General features: G+C 38.7%; 3 protein-coding genes across 9 annotated transcripts; 2 read left to right on the plus strand and 1 right to left on the minus strand.

Annotated features, from left to right (window-relative positions):
• The first annotated feature begins 18 nt into the window (after positions 1-18).
• Positions 19-6,824, plus strand: LOC143182194 (uncharacterized). 4 transcript variants are annotated; one of them, XM_076383045.1, is made up of 15 exons: positions 19-350; positions 739-826; positions 910-1,058; positions 1,179-1,424; positions 1,587-1,611; positions 2,766-2,919; positions 4,066-4,106; positions 4,194-4,462; positions 4,549-4,711; positions 4,803-5,050; positions 5,145-5,647; positions 5,707-5,877; positions 5,976-6,115; positions 6,270-6,426; positions 6,534-6,824. In XM_076383045.1, the coding sequence occupies exons 1-15, from the start codon at positions 228-230 to the stop codon at positions 6,697-6,699; spliced, it is 2,643 nt and encodes an 880-aa protein (XP_076239160.1). In that variant the 5' UTR covers positions 19-227; the 3' UTR covers positions 6,700-6,824. The 4 variants fall into 4 exon arrangements, with proteins under 4 accessions (XP_076239160.1, XP_076239162.1, XP_076239161.1 ...); XM_076383047.1 differs by having other exon boundaries at positions 5,976-6,100; XM_076383046.1 differs by having other exon boundaries at positions 5,979-6,115.
• Positions 6,825-8,141: 1,317 nt separating this feature from the next.
• On the plus strand, positions 8,142-11,742 carry LOC143182197 (proclotting enzyme). Of its 2 annotated transcripts, XM_076383051.1 has the most exons (8): positions 8,142-8,251; positions 9,379-9,462; positions 9,555-9,878; positions 9,960-10,278; positions 10,371-10,624; positions 10,695-10,887; positions 10,967-11,244; positions 11,325-11,742. In XM_076383051.1, the coding sequence occupies exons 1-8, from the start codon at positions 8,227-8,229 to the stop codon at positions 11,618-11,620; spliced, it is 1,773 nt and encodes a 590-aa protein (XP_076239166.1). In that variant the 5' UTR covers positions 8,142-8,226; the 3' UTR covers positions 11,621-11,742. The 2 variants fall into 2 exon arrangements, with proteins under 2 accessions (XP_076239166.1, XP_076239167.1); XM_076383052.1 differs by lacking the exon at positions 9,555-9,878.
• Positions 11,743-14,049: 2,307 nt separating this feature from the next.
• On the minus strand, positions 14,050-16,581 carry LOC143182198 (coiled-coil domain-containing protein 149-like). Of its 3 annotated transcripts, none has more exons than XM_076383055.1 (10): positions 16,464-16,581; positions 16,077-16,172; positions 15,797-15,960; positions 15,459-15,702; positions 15,227-15,393; positions 15,083-15,155; positions 14,907-14,991; positions 14,681-14,825; positions 14,489-14,586; positions 14,050-14,400 (listed from the first exon to the last, which is right to left on the minus strand). In XM_076383055.1, exons 2-10 carry the CDS (start codon positions 16,101-16,103, stop codon positions 14,174-14,176), a joined length of 1,230 nt encoding a protein of 409 aa, XP_076239170.1. In that variant the 5' UTR covers positions 16,104-16,172; positions 16,464-16,581; the 3' UTR covers positions 14,050-14,173. The 3 variants fall into 3 exon arrangements, with proteins under 3 accessions (XP_076239170.1, XP_076239171.1, XP_076239169.1); XM_076383056.1 differs by lacking the exon at positions 16,464-16,581 and adding an exon at positions 16,268-16,424; XM_076383054.1 differs by lacking the exon at positions 16,464-16,581 and having other exon boundaries at positions 16,077-16,353.
• Positions 16,582-16,968: the final 387 nt, after the last annotated feature.

Here is a 16,968-nt window from a genome sequence, read left to right on the forward strand (position 1 = left end):
TTCCGTTAAATGGCGACGGCGATGGGTAGTTTGTTTCGAAGTGCATTGTGGTGAATTTGTTTCTGTGGTTTTAAAGGATTTTTCAACTCGTCTTTCTTCACATAGCGACTCTGTTATTCTTCTAAGCATCTGTATGGGTATTCTTTTGGAATCGTGTGCGTGAAAAACGAATAGATTTATAAACATAAGCGTGCCTTGTGTATTGGACACATTTTTGCCCAAGAATAATGGCTGATGTTGAAGGGAAAAAGCTAACTGAACTTCGAGTTATAGATCTAAAAACAGAACTTGAACGGCGTGGACTTGATAAAAGTGGGAATAAAGCTGCACTCCTGGAACGTCTTTCCAAAGTAAATTTCCTTTTCGATTAAAAGTGTTGCTCTGAACCTTTCATACATATCATTTGCTGTTTTGTCGCCATTTTAACCCTATTGATTTCGTTAGTAGTTTATTGCCAGCATAACGAGTCTAGTATCATATTATTGAAGGATGTTAATCTTTTAAGTAAATCGAATATTGTCCATTTTTTCTTTTTTTCTTTTCTTTTTCTAACATACATTGTAGAATAAACTGTTATTGCATTCGTTAACAGTTTTTCTTAGTAGAATATTAACTCTCATATACATCGAACGACGTAAACGTGACGATGGTAACGAATGCATTAATTGTTTCTATACATTACTTATTATTTTAAGTATCTTAATCATATAAACTATATTGTTGTTTTCATATGGAAAGGCCATATCTGAGGAAGGTGAAGATCCTGATGAATATCTGATTATACCATGCGGTGGAGTGTGTAAAATTAGTCCTCGAAAGAATAGTGGTAAGTCATTTGAAACAATGTATCGTTTAAGATGTGCACAGTATTCCTAATTATTCCATTTAATTCAATCTATTTATATTTAGCAACAGGTGTTATGAGTCAAGACGAGACAGTTGAAGTATCGGACAGTCAAAAGGAAGAAACGACAGAGACAGCAGATAGTAACGAAACAAAACCCAAACTGGAAGTAAAGAGTCCAGTAGAAGACGATGGAACTGTACCTAAAGCAGAGGTAGGCGTATCAAAATGATCAGAATGAATTTTAAAACAGAGATTGTATTTGTTAAATATTGTTACTTAATGTTTGAAAGCTATATTCATTTAACTATTTAACAAAGAAGTATTGCTTTAGGAACCTGAAAATGAAACTCAGAACAGTGCTAATAAAGAAATAGATTGCAATCAAGAAGCTCAATCTAATAAAGTGACAACTGATATTGCACAAACTACTGAAAAAAAAATCGAATCTGAATCAACCGTGCTGGTAAATCAAACGTCGACTAATTCAGCTTCTACTGTCGAAGCTAACGGTATCGACAATGAAGATTCAATCAATCTAACTATTGGAGAAGATGAAGAAAATCTCCTCGCTGAGGAGGTAATAAAATTGATTAAAATTAGATTAACACGTTGTACACCGATAAGCCATGTATTTTGGCCGAGAAAGCAGGATATTATACGGCAGAATCGGTGTACAATATCGTCAATTGTATCGATTACGAAAAATGAATTTCATCAACGGTGTGTTTTTATGTTACAGACAGAATCGCACGATAGACATAAGGGTAAGTTTTGCTACATAACGAAGCTCTTAATACGTATATACTTAGATGTAAGATTTCAAAGAATAGATATAGAACTACTTTTGTACATGGTCATAAGTAAGTTACTTAAATCTACGGCATCAAGAGCAAGGGACTTGTTCCTCTACGTGTAAAACATCTCATCTACCCAGAACCGCAATCATGATGAATTTGCCTACAAAGTTGCACTTCATACTTCGTCTTGCATCTGTTCTTCGAGCTTCGTGTTTCCATGAACAATCACGTGTACAATGGATACGATGCGACGGCATGTTATACGGAACTGGCACACGGCAATGATTTAACCAGAAACTGTTATACGGCACGGCAATCAACAAGGTTTCACCCAGAAAGAAACGTATAATCATCGTTGTCCTTGAGCCTTCTTTCTGAACCATGTTTCATAGAAAAAAAAGTCTATCCGATAAGCGCTAGTCTATAAGTTAGTTAACGCTAGAGTTTGATATAAAGTTACATTAATTCTACCTAACCGCATAGAGCATCGTTGGATCGTGCTGCCTTCAAATTATCTGGATACAAGAAGAGTCAACTGTGTATCAAGCCACAAACCTTCCTCGCGCACAGTTACAGGTGCAACGTTGTTCGTTATAACGGGAAAAAACTGAATTACGCGAACTCTAGACAGGAAAAAATCGTATAGTTTTAGACAAATTTTTCTAGGGTGGACGTTTTGCTGTTACTGTTATGTTCAGTAACATAATGTTGCGTCTTCCTTCTCCTGCTCTTTATTCTCTCTGGGTGTTACCCTTGATCCACTGTTCCAACTCAGCCTCTTATTCTCTAACTTGTGTCAATTCAGGTTTCAATTTCGAACTTTATATGTAGAGGTAATTTTCAGAGAGAGAGAGAGAGAGAGAAAGAGTGAGGGAGGGGGTGGGGCGGGGGGTGTAAAGAGGTAAAGAGAAATAAATTTGGGGTCGTTACGGAACATACCATTGAAGAACAAATTTGTGATGTCGCGATCATGCGATCTTCATCGTAATTCGTCGCGCAATCTGTTAGTGGCTCGGAAAAATTCTATACAGGAAATACAAACCGCTAAACAGGAGTGTTAGGGAGGGAGAAGAAATCTGGCCTCGCAGAAAGTGACCGTGGTACCTTGATTGTCTCTGCAGATGGAGGAGAGAAGAAGAAAGTGGAAGAGAACAAGAAGGGAGAGTCTAAAGGGAGCAGTAGAGCAGAAACCGGTGGCAACAGCAAGGAAGGGACGACTTCGGGTGCGAATGTCGGGACGAAGAACAAGCAGGACGGTGGAGACGGAAGCAAGAGGTTGGTCTCTCATTGCTAAACGGTTCACAGTGGTACGACAACGAAATGTCACACACCTCTATGCTAGCGATGATCTCTTCCACCGCATATATGATATATACCATCAGGATTAAAATACTGTCGGAAAATGGATTCCCAAGATGAAGTTGTTCGTCAAACTAGCAAGCAAGATTATTTTATTCCATTTTTTTCAATCGCATACGAACTTTCTTTCCGTTCGTACGTTTAGGCTGTAATTCTTAACTCTGGAAAGTATGTTAAGAAATGAAGAAATTGGCTAGCAAACTTAACTGAGTCCTATATCGCTCTTATTCGTAAATGAATGTCTGACGAAGATCATTCACTTACAAAAAACAAACAGTGATGTTTCATCGAGTACGATAGAGCAAGACTGTTTTGTATCTCGAGGTAAATTGTACACTTGACAGACTGCTCTTAAATCCTAACGCGACAAGAAGTGATCTCAATGTTTGCAGAAGATATTGCCACACTATCTAATATCGCTCGTACGTATCGATACCTGTTTGAACTCGACAAGAAGTGCCCTCCCGGAAGAACTACCAAGGAGATGTTCCCTTTTTGGAAAGCATACCTAGAGGGGATGCACAATACGAACGTTTCCAAACGGCTACATATTTTCGTTATACACGAGTGATGAAACTGGATCCAGACCACAACGAAAATATGCATAATTGTAACTCGAGTAAACTGGTAACACTATTATATAACAACGATATGTCAAAGTGAACGCCAAAGTGTATAAATGCTTAATCGTTACAAAGTAATACTGTTTATAGTATTTACTATCATTGCTGCTATTGTTGTTGTTTTCACTACTATTATATCATCGTCACCGTCGTCGTTGTCATCGTCGTCATTATAACAATGATTATTAAAAACAAAACAAAACAAAACAAAAAGTTGCTAGCCAAATTTATATGCTTAACATAGTTACAGAGGTACTTATTAAGCCTCCAAAAAAGAGAGAGAAAGCGAGAAAAAGAGAGAGAGAGAAAGAGAGCGAAAGTGAGAGAGTGAGAGAGTGAGAGAGAGACAGCAACACGTAATTCTTAAAGTATTATGTTTCATGCGTAATAAGTGTCTTTTACACGATCGTTGATTGGTAATGGAAATAATTATTTTCAGCGTGGAGTCTAGTAACAAGAACCAGAAAAGGGACGACAAAGGTACTAACTTCGATTATGATTCTATACGTATGTAGGTCGCGTTACCATTTCGTACGTTTATTCTTGATTTTGATTTTATATCCATAGATAAAAAGATTTCACAAGTCAGTCCTGTCAATGCGAGTAGCAGAAATTTGTGGGTATCTGGACTGTCATCCAGCACTCGCGCTACAGACTTGAAACAGATATTTTCTAAATACGGGAAAGTTATCGGCGCGAAGGTGGTAACGAATGCGAGGACGCCTGGTGCAAGATGTTACGGATATGTGACGATGTCGACAAGCGAGGATGCCGCGAAATGTATACAGCATTTGCATAGAACGGAACTTCACGGACGTGTAATATCCGTAGAAAAGGTAACTGATGTAAGAGATACATGCGTTTTTATTAGACGCGTTTTATCTATCTTTTTTATTTAAGCCGAATTTCTTTGTGTTTAAAGGCAAAAGGCGATACACAACAAAGTCACATGCGAAAACGAGATACTGCGAACGGAAAGTCCGAGAAGAAGGAGGAAAAGGAGAAATCGAAAGATAATCATGAAGTGAGCGATCGAAAGGATAAAGAAACAAAGAAAGATACTGAAGATAAAGGTTCAGAAGCAAGTAAGTTATTTTTAGCGACGATTTAGCTAGTCAGAAAAAAGAAAAATTCATTGACTTGGTGTAAAAGAAAGGAACGTTTTAATGGTAACAGCAAAAAAGTCAGATGAGAAAATTGAGAGCGGTGAAAGCAAGAAGGTAGAAGCACAGGACAAGAAGGATGAAGTTTCAAAGGAATCTGATTCTCGATCGACCAAGTCAACGAGTAAGAAACCAGAGAGCGAAAGGGGAAGACGCGACGAGAAGAGAATTCGATCCTGGGATCATCACCGATCTCATACTCGATCTCGTAGTCGTGAACGACGTAGACGCGACGATGTACTGACGTTCGCAAAAATTAGGGTAAAGTTGACTTTTCCATGATCTGTTTCCATGATCTTTCCATGATCGGAAGAAGAAAAAGAAACTGGTACGAGATTAGTAGGTGTGTTTTCAGGAGGAGCGAGAGAGGCAAAGATTACGTGAAAGAGAGCGGATGCTTCGCGAGGAGGAACGAAGAAGAAGGGAGGATATGGAACGACAGCGAGAGATAGAGCGTAGACAAAGAGAAGAGGCTGCACGATTGGAAAGAGAACGGGAGAAATTACGGAGGGAAAGAGAAAAGATCGAACAAGAAAAGGCCGAGTTACTTCGACTCGAGCGAGAGCGGCAGAAACTGGAAAGAGAGAAATTAGAACGAGAGAGATTGGAACTGAAAAGGCAACAAATGCGACTGGAGGAGAGTAGACGCGCTCCACCGCCACCGTCTATAAAGCGATCTTCCAGTGATAGAAGGGATCCAAGAGACATGTACGTGGAACCGGACAGAAAACGTATGACGACGGATCACAGTAGAAGACACACGCCAGACCGAGTTAGCGATCGACGAGGCGAAATGTTGGATCGTGTATCCGATAGACGGTTAGACGCATCGCCTCCTTCGCGTTACGAATCCAGCAGGTAAAGAATAATTTGATTGATTGCGAATATATACGGTGAGTGATCTCTGTGTATTACAGATCGGCTCAAGATCTAGGATTGAAGAAGGAATTTAAACGCAGTAGTGATTTCACTTCCCGAAGCAGTCGGCCGGAAAGCTTTTCCGAGGTATCTCGCGGAAGGGAAGTAATAGTTCGCCGAGAACCTCTTAGTTCGACGTCATCGATCGATCCTCGACAAGTGAAAGAGAGGTAAGTTAGAAAAAGATGTGTCAATTACAGCGTTTCAAGTTCCACTAAACGAGATTAACCGATGTTGGATATGAAACTCTTATATCGTAACTTTATAGCAGGTATGAACGTCCAAGTGCAACTAGTTACACACGTGAGCGCGAAGTTCGACGTTCCGAACCCGAGAGTCATAGAAGCTCCAGAGATAGTCACACAAGATATAGTGAAAGTTTCAAGCAAACAGGTTCGAGTACACCACGTTAGTATAATGTGTTATGATTTGAAACCGTTTAGTTTATTTAAAAAAGTAGGAGAAGAAAATGCAAGAAAATGAAAGAAAGCAGAGAGTAAAGAAAATAGAGAAATAGAAAAGTAACGTTGTAAAAACGTGCTCGTGCTAATGCACATTACAGGTGACAGTCGTTACGTGGAAAGCAACAGAACAACTAGTAGCTGGCACTCCGGACCTCCGTCTACGAAATCGTTTAATTCCGTACCAAGTAGTGGAACCCGAGATCCTCGAAACGAACCATCCAGCTGGAGTTCTAGGTCCTCCGAAAACGTAAATAGGTACTTGACGAGAACTACTTTCTCATGCTAATCCTTTCATCTATCGAATACTTAAACGTTAAGATGGCTGTATAAACATGTAAGACGTATAAATTGATTGAGTTTAGATGGAGCAATTCGAGCAGCATGGGAAACACATTACGACATCCAGTGCCACCGACCTATCAGAGCGGTCCTATTCAATCCATGGGGTTAACAGCACCAGGAACGACGCCGTCTTACGATCGCTTTGATCCATATAAATCGTCTATGCCAAGCATGAGAAAATATTGATCTCGTTGTATTGGTACATGTCACTTGGATAAATAACAGTAAAATCAATGTTAACGCATTTGTCACGCATATTAGTATGCGTACGTGTACACATTAGCGTGCGTGCGTGCGTGCGTGCGTGTGCGGGCGCGCGGTGTGTGCGTGTATGTATGTATATACATGTACACACAAACGTAGGACAGAAGAAACATTTGCTACTTGCCTACGTCTCCGTAAATTACATTTCTATATCTATACAAAAGTCGATTATACTTGCATTTTCGGTTATAACAATTTGCTACAATATAAGAAACAAAACATTCTCTTCATTAGAACGACAAGTTACGAAAAAAAATTAAAAGAGGTACTAAAACACTTGTTTTATAACATCAGACGTTTAACACCATTCAGACCATTCAGTGAATTGTACGGTATTTATTTGATTGAATCCATACATAGTTTCTACAAAGTGTACGTAACATGTACAATATACGATACTCTTGACACACCGAATTGAAGTGACTTTTTGTACATTTGTTAATAGACGCGAGATATCGCAGTTAGATATTGAAATAAAAAAGGGACGCTCAATACGAAACGAAAAATTCGGATTTCGTCCGTTGACAAGTAGATTTTTACAACAACGCTATACCATCGATTGTTGCTGCATCTTATTTCGAACGATAACACGTATTCGTTTACATCGATCAGAAGATATTCTTGTAGAATATTAAGATATGATCGTATAGAGGATCGTATCATCGGCAATTACATTGTGTATCTTGATCCAATTCTTAGAGACTACATAGAACCAAGAAATACATATTCTGCGAGAATATGACTGAATTTGTATATTGAATTCGAGAAAAATTGTATACCCAAGAAGGTTGAAATCTATACTGATACGTGAAACACACGTATCCGTGATTTCAGTGTAGCGATAATAATTACAGCATAAATAAATTGATGACATACTGAGATGCTTCGCAATGAATAGCCAATGGTAGGAGAGAACACTTTCCCTCGATTGAGTAGAATCAGAGATGCGTTCGTCAGTGAAAGAAAGTATAGGAGGAAAAAGAGAAGCGGAACGGAGAGAGTAAGGAGTCGGTGAAAAGCAAAGTGTGTCGAGGTCTTTTCACGGACAGTCCATCGTACGACATCGGGATTTGCCCCGTGTACAGTCATTCCTATTCTGCGATTCGCGTGGACACTTCCTTCCTTTGCTGAAATTTTTTCAACGATTCCTCCCCTCTCTACTCCTGCTTCCTTCTCTCTCTTTCTTTCTCTTCCTTCCCCTCCCTCAACTTTTTCCTTCTATTTCTATCTCTATCTCCATCTCCATCTCCCTGCCGGGCCTCGATAGGCAGACGATGGACAGACAATTGGTTGGTAGTGTCACGAGTGCGACAACTTTGTCGAAATAGTTAGATACCACACATCTTGTTACAAGTGCCAAATGTGCCAAATGTGCCAAATGTGCCAAATGTGCAGAATCAGTTGAAATGTGCGTGACAGGGAATAATTAACGTTTTTTATTTAATCAGGATGTCATCGTCCACCGTACTTTTCGGTAAGTGATCTCTTGCTGATTTCGAGGAAAAAAATTGAAAGTTGCACGCGTTCGCTCGTTCATTTGTTCATTTGTTCGTTCGCGCGTCCTGAATCGAACGTTCGATCACGATCACGGTTACACCGGGGGAACATTTCAACTTTCCTCTCAGCTTCCTAAACGTATTCTCGCTCTTGTTGTTGTTTCTGCGTTATTCAAAGTTTTTTCTTTTCATGAAAATAAGGGTATCACGTACGCGTGTATCGACTGTATTTCATTTTCACCGAAAATTTGTATTGTATTAGCTGAAACGAAAGAGATTGCAACCGACCTATGACAACATCAAACCCGCACGCTACGGGTTCAAACACGCGCGAAACATGCGTATGTAGACCTGTGTCATTGGAAAGAAACTTTCGAATAATTAAACTGTTAAAAAAGAAGAAAAAAGAAGTAGAAGTAAATATCGGTGTAGAAAATTTGAAAAACTTGTATGCATCGTTTTCGCATCTTTATAATCGGATAGATCATTTTCCAATCGATTAACGACCCTTCTTTTGTTCCCTGAAGTTTCAACAAAAGACAATCTGACTCTCTTCTTTTCGCGAAACACTCGACGTGTATCAACGATGAATCAGTGAACGGAAGAAAGGCGCGCTTTCTCATCCAGCAACTTTCACCATCGATGAAGCCTGTAAGCGTTAACTCGTTCCTTTTCGAGGAACGAGTTCGACGACAAAATTAATATAAGCGCGACGAATCCACTAAAAATTTCCCTTCAATTTTCTTCTCTTTCATCTTCTACGTGGCGATTTCCTTATCATATCACTGCTAAGAATTGGCATCAACTCGAAGATTCAACATACGTATAATAAATTGGTAATTTAGTTGTTGGAGCATAAGAAATTTCACTTAAAATTTCGTTATATTTCCATTAAGTCGATTGAACGAATAATCGATTTAGCTTTGGTTCAAACTTGAAACGATTTTTCTATCGATCTTTACTTCTACTGAGGTGCAAAGCTTGGGAAATCGTGTTAATAGGTCGGTAGCAGAGGGATCTAAATCGGAGCGAGGTCGCACTTAACGATTTACAAATTCTGGACGATGCACTATTAATGGGATTTATGCAAACGTAAATGTTTCAGAAGTTTACGCGATATGGAGTTTGATTCTAACGAATGGGTGTTGGTCGTACACCGCAGATGTGTCACCAATGCGTTATCACCAGTGTAAGTAATCCTCGATTTGACTATTTGCAGTATCTGTTGGTGGTATTTGTATAATTCATTACCGATCATCTTCGTATCACTTTTATACATAGTATCGAGATACAGTTCATTGGGATCCCTGACACCGATGCGAACGTGGGTAGAAACGGAAAGGTGGCTTGCTACGAATCCTGTCGAATTAGAAAGATCTGGAGTATTCCGAAGGGATATAGAAATCCAGAGGCGACCGTACAACAGATTAACAACGGTAGAGCGACGAGTAGAGTCTGACCCGTTAATCGCGATCAGTGAAACTTTGGGCGCTTTAAACACAGTCGGTAGTTATATAGTTAACATGACCAGAGGTGTCGAGAACTCCAATTATCCTCCTAAAGAGTTACCATCAGCTATATATACCATTTCAAAAAATATTTTAGGTACAATTGCTCTCCTCTTTTCCATTCTTTCGACGGATCGATGAAAAACCATTTCCTTGGACATCGTATCGGTTTTTTCAGGTCGCAACGTGACGGACAGTATAGCGCCGTTAGTGCGCGGAGTCACGCTACCGCTTCGAGCAACACCTCACGTGTCTGATCAACATCTGTCTACCTCCACTTTACCTTCCACAACAGAAATTGTCGAACGAGAAAAGGAATCGTCGTCGACGTCGAGCGATTGTATCACGGCAGAAGGGTCATCTGGGAAATGTCGAGATCTGAGCAACTGTCCTCAGCTTTTGTTAGATTTAACTAAACTCAGACAATCGTTATGCTTCAAAAGTTTATTCGTACCAGGTGTCTGTTGTCCACTGTTAAATAAAACTGATGGCGCGGGGTATGCATAACTCATGAATAATAATAGAATATAGTTGGATCAACTATGTATAGTTGGATGGAAAGAAAGTCAACAAATTATGGACATTTCAGCACGACATCCGGCGTAATTTCGACTGTAGGAATCGAGAGTGGAGTACATACGTTACGTCCACCAATCCGTCCGACTAAGCCACAGACTCCGCGGCCCATTCCGCTCTTCCCCGTTGCATCCGCGGTAACGACGACGACGACGACGACGACGAGCAATCCTGTAAATGTCGCAACAGAGCTTATCAACAACTCGAACAGTTTTACTGAGCCGACCATTGCCACCGTGGATAATAATTTCATTCAGGAAGACGAAGGTAAATACATACGTATTCTCGAACAACAGTCGAAATCTACGATTCATCGTAATACCATCTGATTTCGCAGAGTGTGGTGTAAGAAACTCGGGCAAGTATCGAGTAGTCGGTGGTGAGGAAGCTCTGCCAGGACGTTGGCCTTGGATGGCAGCGATATTTCTACACGGGTCGAAGCGCACAGAATTTTGGTGTGGCGGTTCTTTAATCGGACCTCGACACATTCTTACAGCGGCCCATTGTACACGCGATCAACGACAACGGCCGTAAGTTACCAATTCGTAAGTAAGACCCATTTGATTAACAACTCGAAAGCGAACAGATCGATTTGAAACGTTTGAATAGATTCGCGGCGAGACAGTTCACCGTACGACTCGGGGACATAGATCTCGAGAGAAACGACGAACCATCCGCCCCCGAAACTTACGCCGTCAAGCAAATCTACGCGCATCCGAAGTTCTCTAGGGTCGGATTTTATAACGACATCGCGGTACTCGAGCTGGCTAGACCCGTTCGAAGATCGCCTTACGTGATACCGATTTGCCTGCCGCAATTGCGTTATCGAAACGAACGATTTGCCGGCGCCAGGCCCACCGTTGTTGGCTGGGGTACTACTTATTACGGTACGTACGGATCCACCTTCTTTCCAACCCTTATGCGAATCGTTTCTGATCGCACTGATCGATCGCGTGTGCGTGAATAGGTGGAAAGGAGAGTACCGTGCAACGACAAGCGGTGCTGCCGGTATGGAGGAACGAGGATTGTAACGCGGCTTACTTTCAACCGATCACGAGCAACTTTCTGTGCGCTGGTTACAGTCAAGGTGGCAAAGACGCCTGTCAGGGCGATTCCGGTGGTCCATTGATGCTCAGGGCCGATGGTAAATGGGTTCAAATCGGTATCGTTTCCTTCGGCAATAAATGTGGAGAACCCGGATACCCAGGAGTTTATACGCGCGTTACCGAATACATCGATTGGATTAAGAGCAATCTCAAGTGACCTCGGTTCGTTCGCCTATTCTTTTCTACGCCTTTTTTCTTTCTACGTACACACGTCTGCCAATTTACGTTCTGTGTCTCAATTACGACTCAATTACGAATTAATACCATTACAATTCTTCAATATCGACAATGACTAAATTCATTTTTTTCGTTTATACGCAAGATACTTAACTATTCCACACGTCACGTATATGCAAATATGACGATTACCCGATAGATACGTGTTCGGTTGTTTCAATTCGAGAATCATTTATTTAAATCGATTCGTTTGCCTGTACATTCTTTTATCCATACATAAAATCCACTCATTTTCCATCCATCCATCCATCCATACATACATCCATCCATCCAACTATGGACCGAAATGTTTTTTACCTCCAAACTTGTTAAATTTTCGTATAATTACTGTACTCGATGTATATTTTATCACTACATTTATCAATCGTACGCTACGCGTACGTCGTACATCGCGAAAATAAAAGAAGAGAAATTTAGTTGCTATTGAACCATCGTGATCGACTCGTCGTCACAGTCTGCACCATCATCGAACCATCGTTTCTTTCATATTTCGAAAATGATAGCTGGAAGTGTATCAGTTCAAAACTTGGAAAATCTCATCAAGCATATAGCGAATGGGACATTCAAAGATAACGGTTAGTTTTACGCTTTTGCGAACAACTAAACTACAATTCTGCTTTCATACATGTTACGTATTCAAATGTAGAGCATTCGACGAAATTCCATCAAATGACAACCGATGAAGAATACCGTTTGAAAAAACCGTTCGAATTAATGGATGAAGAATACGGAGAAAATGATGGAAATGACACGAAATTGCAACAAGTCGAAGAACTGGTATTTTTATTCAGAATCTTATAACTCTTCGAATCTTATTATTTTACCGATTCGCTTCCAGGCTATTTCAGCAACTGTTGCGCATCGAAGAATTCGAGAAAGTTATTACAAGCGTCAACGCAATCAATCGTCTATGCTGATTAACCCAGATAACAATGGTGTTGTAAGCGATCGTTCAGAAATATTAATGGTGAATACCTTTTCTTCGACGAACGATAAGGGATCGTTAAATCTCGGGAACAATGTTATTTTCCATCTACAACGTACGGAATCTCCTCGAGACAATGACATTCAAGTAAAGCATCTCGTTAGATCGTGTTAAACGCATCCGCGAACATGAACGAAAAAATAAAAACATGTTATGTATCTAGACACCTATCGATCTATTTCTAGCAACTCGATCGAACTGATACTGCTCGCAAAACCGTTCGAAATCATACGAAAGTTATCGAAATTTGGAATCACTCGACTAAACATTGCGAAACGAACGAATTAGAGGTCAAGATAAGTGATGTTTTAGAGAAATGTTCAGCACGCAATCGTGACAACGGGTAATAGTTCCAGGATTTCTTTCCTTTACAAAAAACTTATTACGATTCGTTACAACTAATGTATGTACATGGCCAACAATCGATTTTCACTGATTTTATCGAATTTTATGCCTAACAAGAGAATGATCGCGTTCTAGATTATTGAAAAAACAGTCAAATCGCGAGAAATTAACTTTTGAAGTTTGGAAAAAACAGAAAACCATAGCGTATCAGCAATTGTTAGAGAGAAAAGAAGGAGACGTGAAACGGCTGCTTGCAAATTTAATAAATAGGGAACGAAAAAAAATCGATCAACAGGTTCGTGAATTATAATTATTCAAGCTTTTCCCGACACGTAACACAGGTCACGTTTTAAATATCTCCGTATAATTTTGTCATTTCTACGATCATAAATAGACGCACAATAGACAACATCTAAAACAACAGCGAAACCGTAAATTATTGAAGAAGCATCTGAAAGCAATAAGTAAAACAAATTCTATTACGACGTTTGATCGTAGTCGAAGTTACGAAAAACGAACTGTTACCGAACGACATGGTTTCACTGAACCGAAAAAACAGACAGGCATCAAATTTAATGAAGAGACAACGAAAATGATGCGGTATCACTGTTTAAATCGAAACATTCAAGAAGCAAAAGAATTAGGATCTAAAATCTGTTGTTGATACTTTTCAGAAAATCGAATCGTGTGAAGATTCAACAAAAGGATAAAGCAATTAGGATACAATTTATGGAAAATGTTACGTTCGACTCGTGGTTACATCAATTGAATTGGGTTCTGCATGAAAAGTATTTAAGAGAACGACGACATCTTGTGCGATCGTTCTATTGTCAACCCATTTACTATGGTGATAGAATCGCATGTGCAAGATAAGTGATAGAGATCCCTTTTAGTCTTACCTCACTTCTTCGTACCATATATAGTTTGTTTGCGCGTTTCTGTTTGTAATTCGTAATAATTCTTTTTACGCTGTGGAAATCTTAAAATGTTGTAACGTGATGTACTAAATAATTGTCCAACAACGGTAATACAGAATCCATTGTTAAAGCATACAGTGTACGATGTTACGTTCGTCTTAATTACGACAGACTTAACGATCGCGATATCGACCGATCAATTAGACATTCGCATATTCATTCCAATTCAAATTTTCTCCTTGTCACTTTCTTTCAAGTTGTTTATCGCTTTCTGAACTAAAACTCCCAAATTTTTCGGGAGACTCATTTGTATAGAATGTAAATGTTGCATCACTTGACCTTCAGGAACAGACATATTACCTTTTGCGTTATTACCCGTCATAATGTCACATTCTTCGATAGGATCTGCACTGTAGTCAGAGGTCCGTATTAATTCGGAAAAATTCTTTTCGCCTAACAAAATTACAATGATGATATAATTGTAATGTATACATACAGAGAATGTATACAAGCATTTATTTTAAAAAATAATTTTACTTACATTTCACGTCAACATTCGCACTCGTATATCCTTCTAATAATTTCGTTGTCGGCGATTGTATTGCATTGTCCAGTTCACATATTCTCAATGCTAATATTCTATAATGAACATCATAAAGAAGGATAAAATTCATATTCTTTGACAAAAATAAAATAAGTATGAAATGAGTCTAATGTAACACATTCTACAAACTTGTTTGCTTTTCGTTGATGCGCCAGAGCCAAAGTTTTGTCATTTAATGCTTCTAGCAATGCTATGCACAAACATCGCAAGTCCGATATCGCTGCTGCTGATTTTTGAACCGGTACATGGGATTCGTGATACAATAACTGTTCGACTACGAATATGAATGAATGCATTTCATCTTACACAATGAAATAATACCGATTCGAAATGCACAAAACCAGTAAGCAGATACCTTGTTTATGGGTCATAATCGTGCCAGCTGCGGTATTTGCACCTAATTTCATAGACCCTTTCACGCGTTTACTATCCAGCATGCTCTAAAAATATTATTGAACCGTCATTGAGGAGCAGTAACATATCCTAACTGAACAAGATACTGAGAACATCGTACGTATTATATATTGTTACTTTGTATTTTGAAAGAGATTGTCTTGCCAGTTCCTTCTCCTCCAGTAATTGCTGCAACCTTTCCTGAAGATATCTACAACATATAGGAATTTAGTATCGTATTCCTTAGTTTTCTATCAACCTTTTCTGCAGCTTATTCCTTACCTATTTTCATTAATAAGCGCATCCAGATCTACTGGCTTTGACGCATTTAATGCTTTCGATAATTCATGATTCAAGCGATGTGCTTTGCATTTAAATGCATCCCTTTCCATTTCCAATTCATGTTTCTCATCTAGTACTGTCTGTAAATCTGTTTGTAATTGAGTACACTGTAAAAATATTGTATTCATAAGTACAAAAATTTAATCTATATATCTATTGAACATTAAATTACCTTAATATTTAATTTTTCTAGCTGTTCTATCATTTCTTCTCTTTGATGAACAGCAGGGGTAGACCAAGCATCTCGTGGCCCCTTACGAATTTCTTTATCATTTGTACAAAGCACTGCAGCATCTCTTTGAATGTCCCTTAATTTTTGTCTTAACGTTTCTACTTGTAGCTTAAGGCATTTATTTTGTTCCCGTGTCTCTGTTAATAGATCTAATGTCTTCAGATGATCGTTTAAGTTATAACACCTAAAAAATATTTCACCATTTATAACTATTAATTTTCAAAATTCAATTTGTAACTGTTTATTCATCGCAATATTTATATGTAACAACTCCATACCCACTTGAATCCTGTGTATCGCTTATCTGTTTCTTTAATTGTAAAAACCTTTCTTGTGTTTGTTCTGCCATTAGTTTAAACTGATCCCTTTGCAATTTATATTGAACCAGTTCTTCTTTTAGATTTGTCAAATTTTCAGATTTTATCGGTAACTCTAACATTTTCTACAAGTTCGTTCAATTTGAAATATCAATAAATTCAATATTCTTTCAAACCTTAGATATTTACTATTTACTAGAAAAGTGCAATAAACAGAATGTCATTTAGTCAAATTACTCACTTTAGATGATGTACTTTGACCTTCCATTAGTATAAAATTTACACTTTTTCATTTATCATGCGTGTGATATGGCAAGAAAAATATATCACTTAAAACCTAAAATAAAATAGCATCTTATCTTTCTCTTCTTTCTACTACCGAAACAGTACTCCATGTAGTTTTCCCAACAAACAAAGAATATTTTCACATACTCTATCTTGAATTTATTTAACTACAAGTTTGTAATAGATGTAATAGTGACCGAAAGCCTCGGGTCAAGTTTTTCCATAACACTATTACAAACTTATCACCTTCTTCGCGAATCATTAATAATTACTATCCAATTAATGAAAGCTTATATTATATGTATGCATGTGAGTGGTTAGTATAGTACTCTTTATCTCTTACCCTCTCTCTTGTTCAATGACTCTCGTGTAAGAAAGAAATAGAGTGTTGGCGCGGGCAAATTCGTTTGAGCTGGATGTACATATATCAATACTAGGTTTAAGCAATTGGTGCATACATGAATACGTACATATTCGGTGGCTTTGGCATGCGCAGCTCACGTATGTTCTATGTACATAGCCCGTTTCCCGTACATATGTATTGTACATACAAAATTTGTTACGTTCTTATGAGTATGTGACACTACACATGCTTACAATTGTATGTATGTAAAAAAGAATATTTAGCTAACTTTTGTCCAGGTAGAGACGCTATGAGAAACAGTATTCCCATCTATGTATAACATTAGATTTCGTGACGTAGTCTTAAGTGATCTTGAGCGCCAGGCGCGCATAGTCGTTCTGTCGGTAATCGACTCGTTCGAATTTATGTGTAAGCAAGTTGTTTCGAAAAAGCTTCCTAGTTTGCAGTTTCAGTGGCTTTATTTAGTAGCCAATCGATATGATGA

Source organism: Calliopsis andreniformis, chromosome 8 (assembly GCF_051401765.1).
Source record: "Calliopsis andreniformis isolate RMS-2024a chromosome 8, iyCalAndr_principal, whole genome shotgun sequence".
NCBI classification, from domain to species: domain Eukaryota; kingdom Metazoa; phylum Arthropoda; class Insecta; order Hymenoptera; family Andrenidae; genus Calliopsis; species Calliopsis andreniformis.

Excerpts from the sequence above, each read along its gene's own strand:
- LOC143182198 (XM_076383055.1), bottom strand. The coding sequence starts at position 16,103 with ATGGAAGGTCAAAGTACATCATCTAAA. Across the intron at positions 14,826-14,906 it reads GATTATGACCCATAAACAAG|TCGAACAGTTATTGTATCAC; the intron begins GTATCTGCTTAC and ends TCATATTCGTAG. Across the intron at positions 14,587-14,680 it reads CATCAACGAAAAGCAAACAA|AATATTAGCATTGAGAATAT; the intron begins GTTTGTAGAATG and ends TGTTCATTATAG.
- LOC143182194 (XM_076383045.1), top strand. The coding sequence starts at position 228 with ATGGCTGATGTTGAAGGGAAAAAGCTAACTGAACTTCGAGTTATAGAT. Across the intron at positions 5,878-5,975 it reads CCTCGACAAGTGAAAGAGAG|CAGGTATGAACGTCCAAGTG; the intron begins GTAAGTTAGAAA and ends GTAACTTTATAG. Across the intron at positions 6,427-6,533 it reads TCCTCCGAAAACGTAAATAG|ATGGAGCAATTCGAGCAGCA; the intron begins GTACTTGACGAG and ends GATTGAGTTTAG.
- LOC143182197 (XM_076383051.1), top strand. The coding sequence starts at position 8,227 with ATGTCATCGTCCACCGTACTTTTCG. Across the intron at positions 8,252-9,378 it reads ATCGTCCACCGTACTTTTCG|AAGTTTACGCGATATGGAGT; the intron begins GTAAGTGATCTC and ends TAAATGTTTCAG. Across the intron at positions 11,245-11,324 it reads CTGGGGTACTACTTATTACG|GTGGAAAGGAGAGTACCGTG; the intron begins GTACGTACGGAT and ends GTGCGTGAATAG.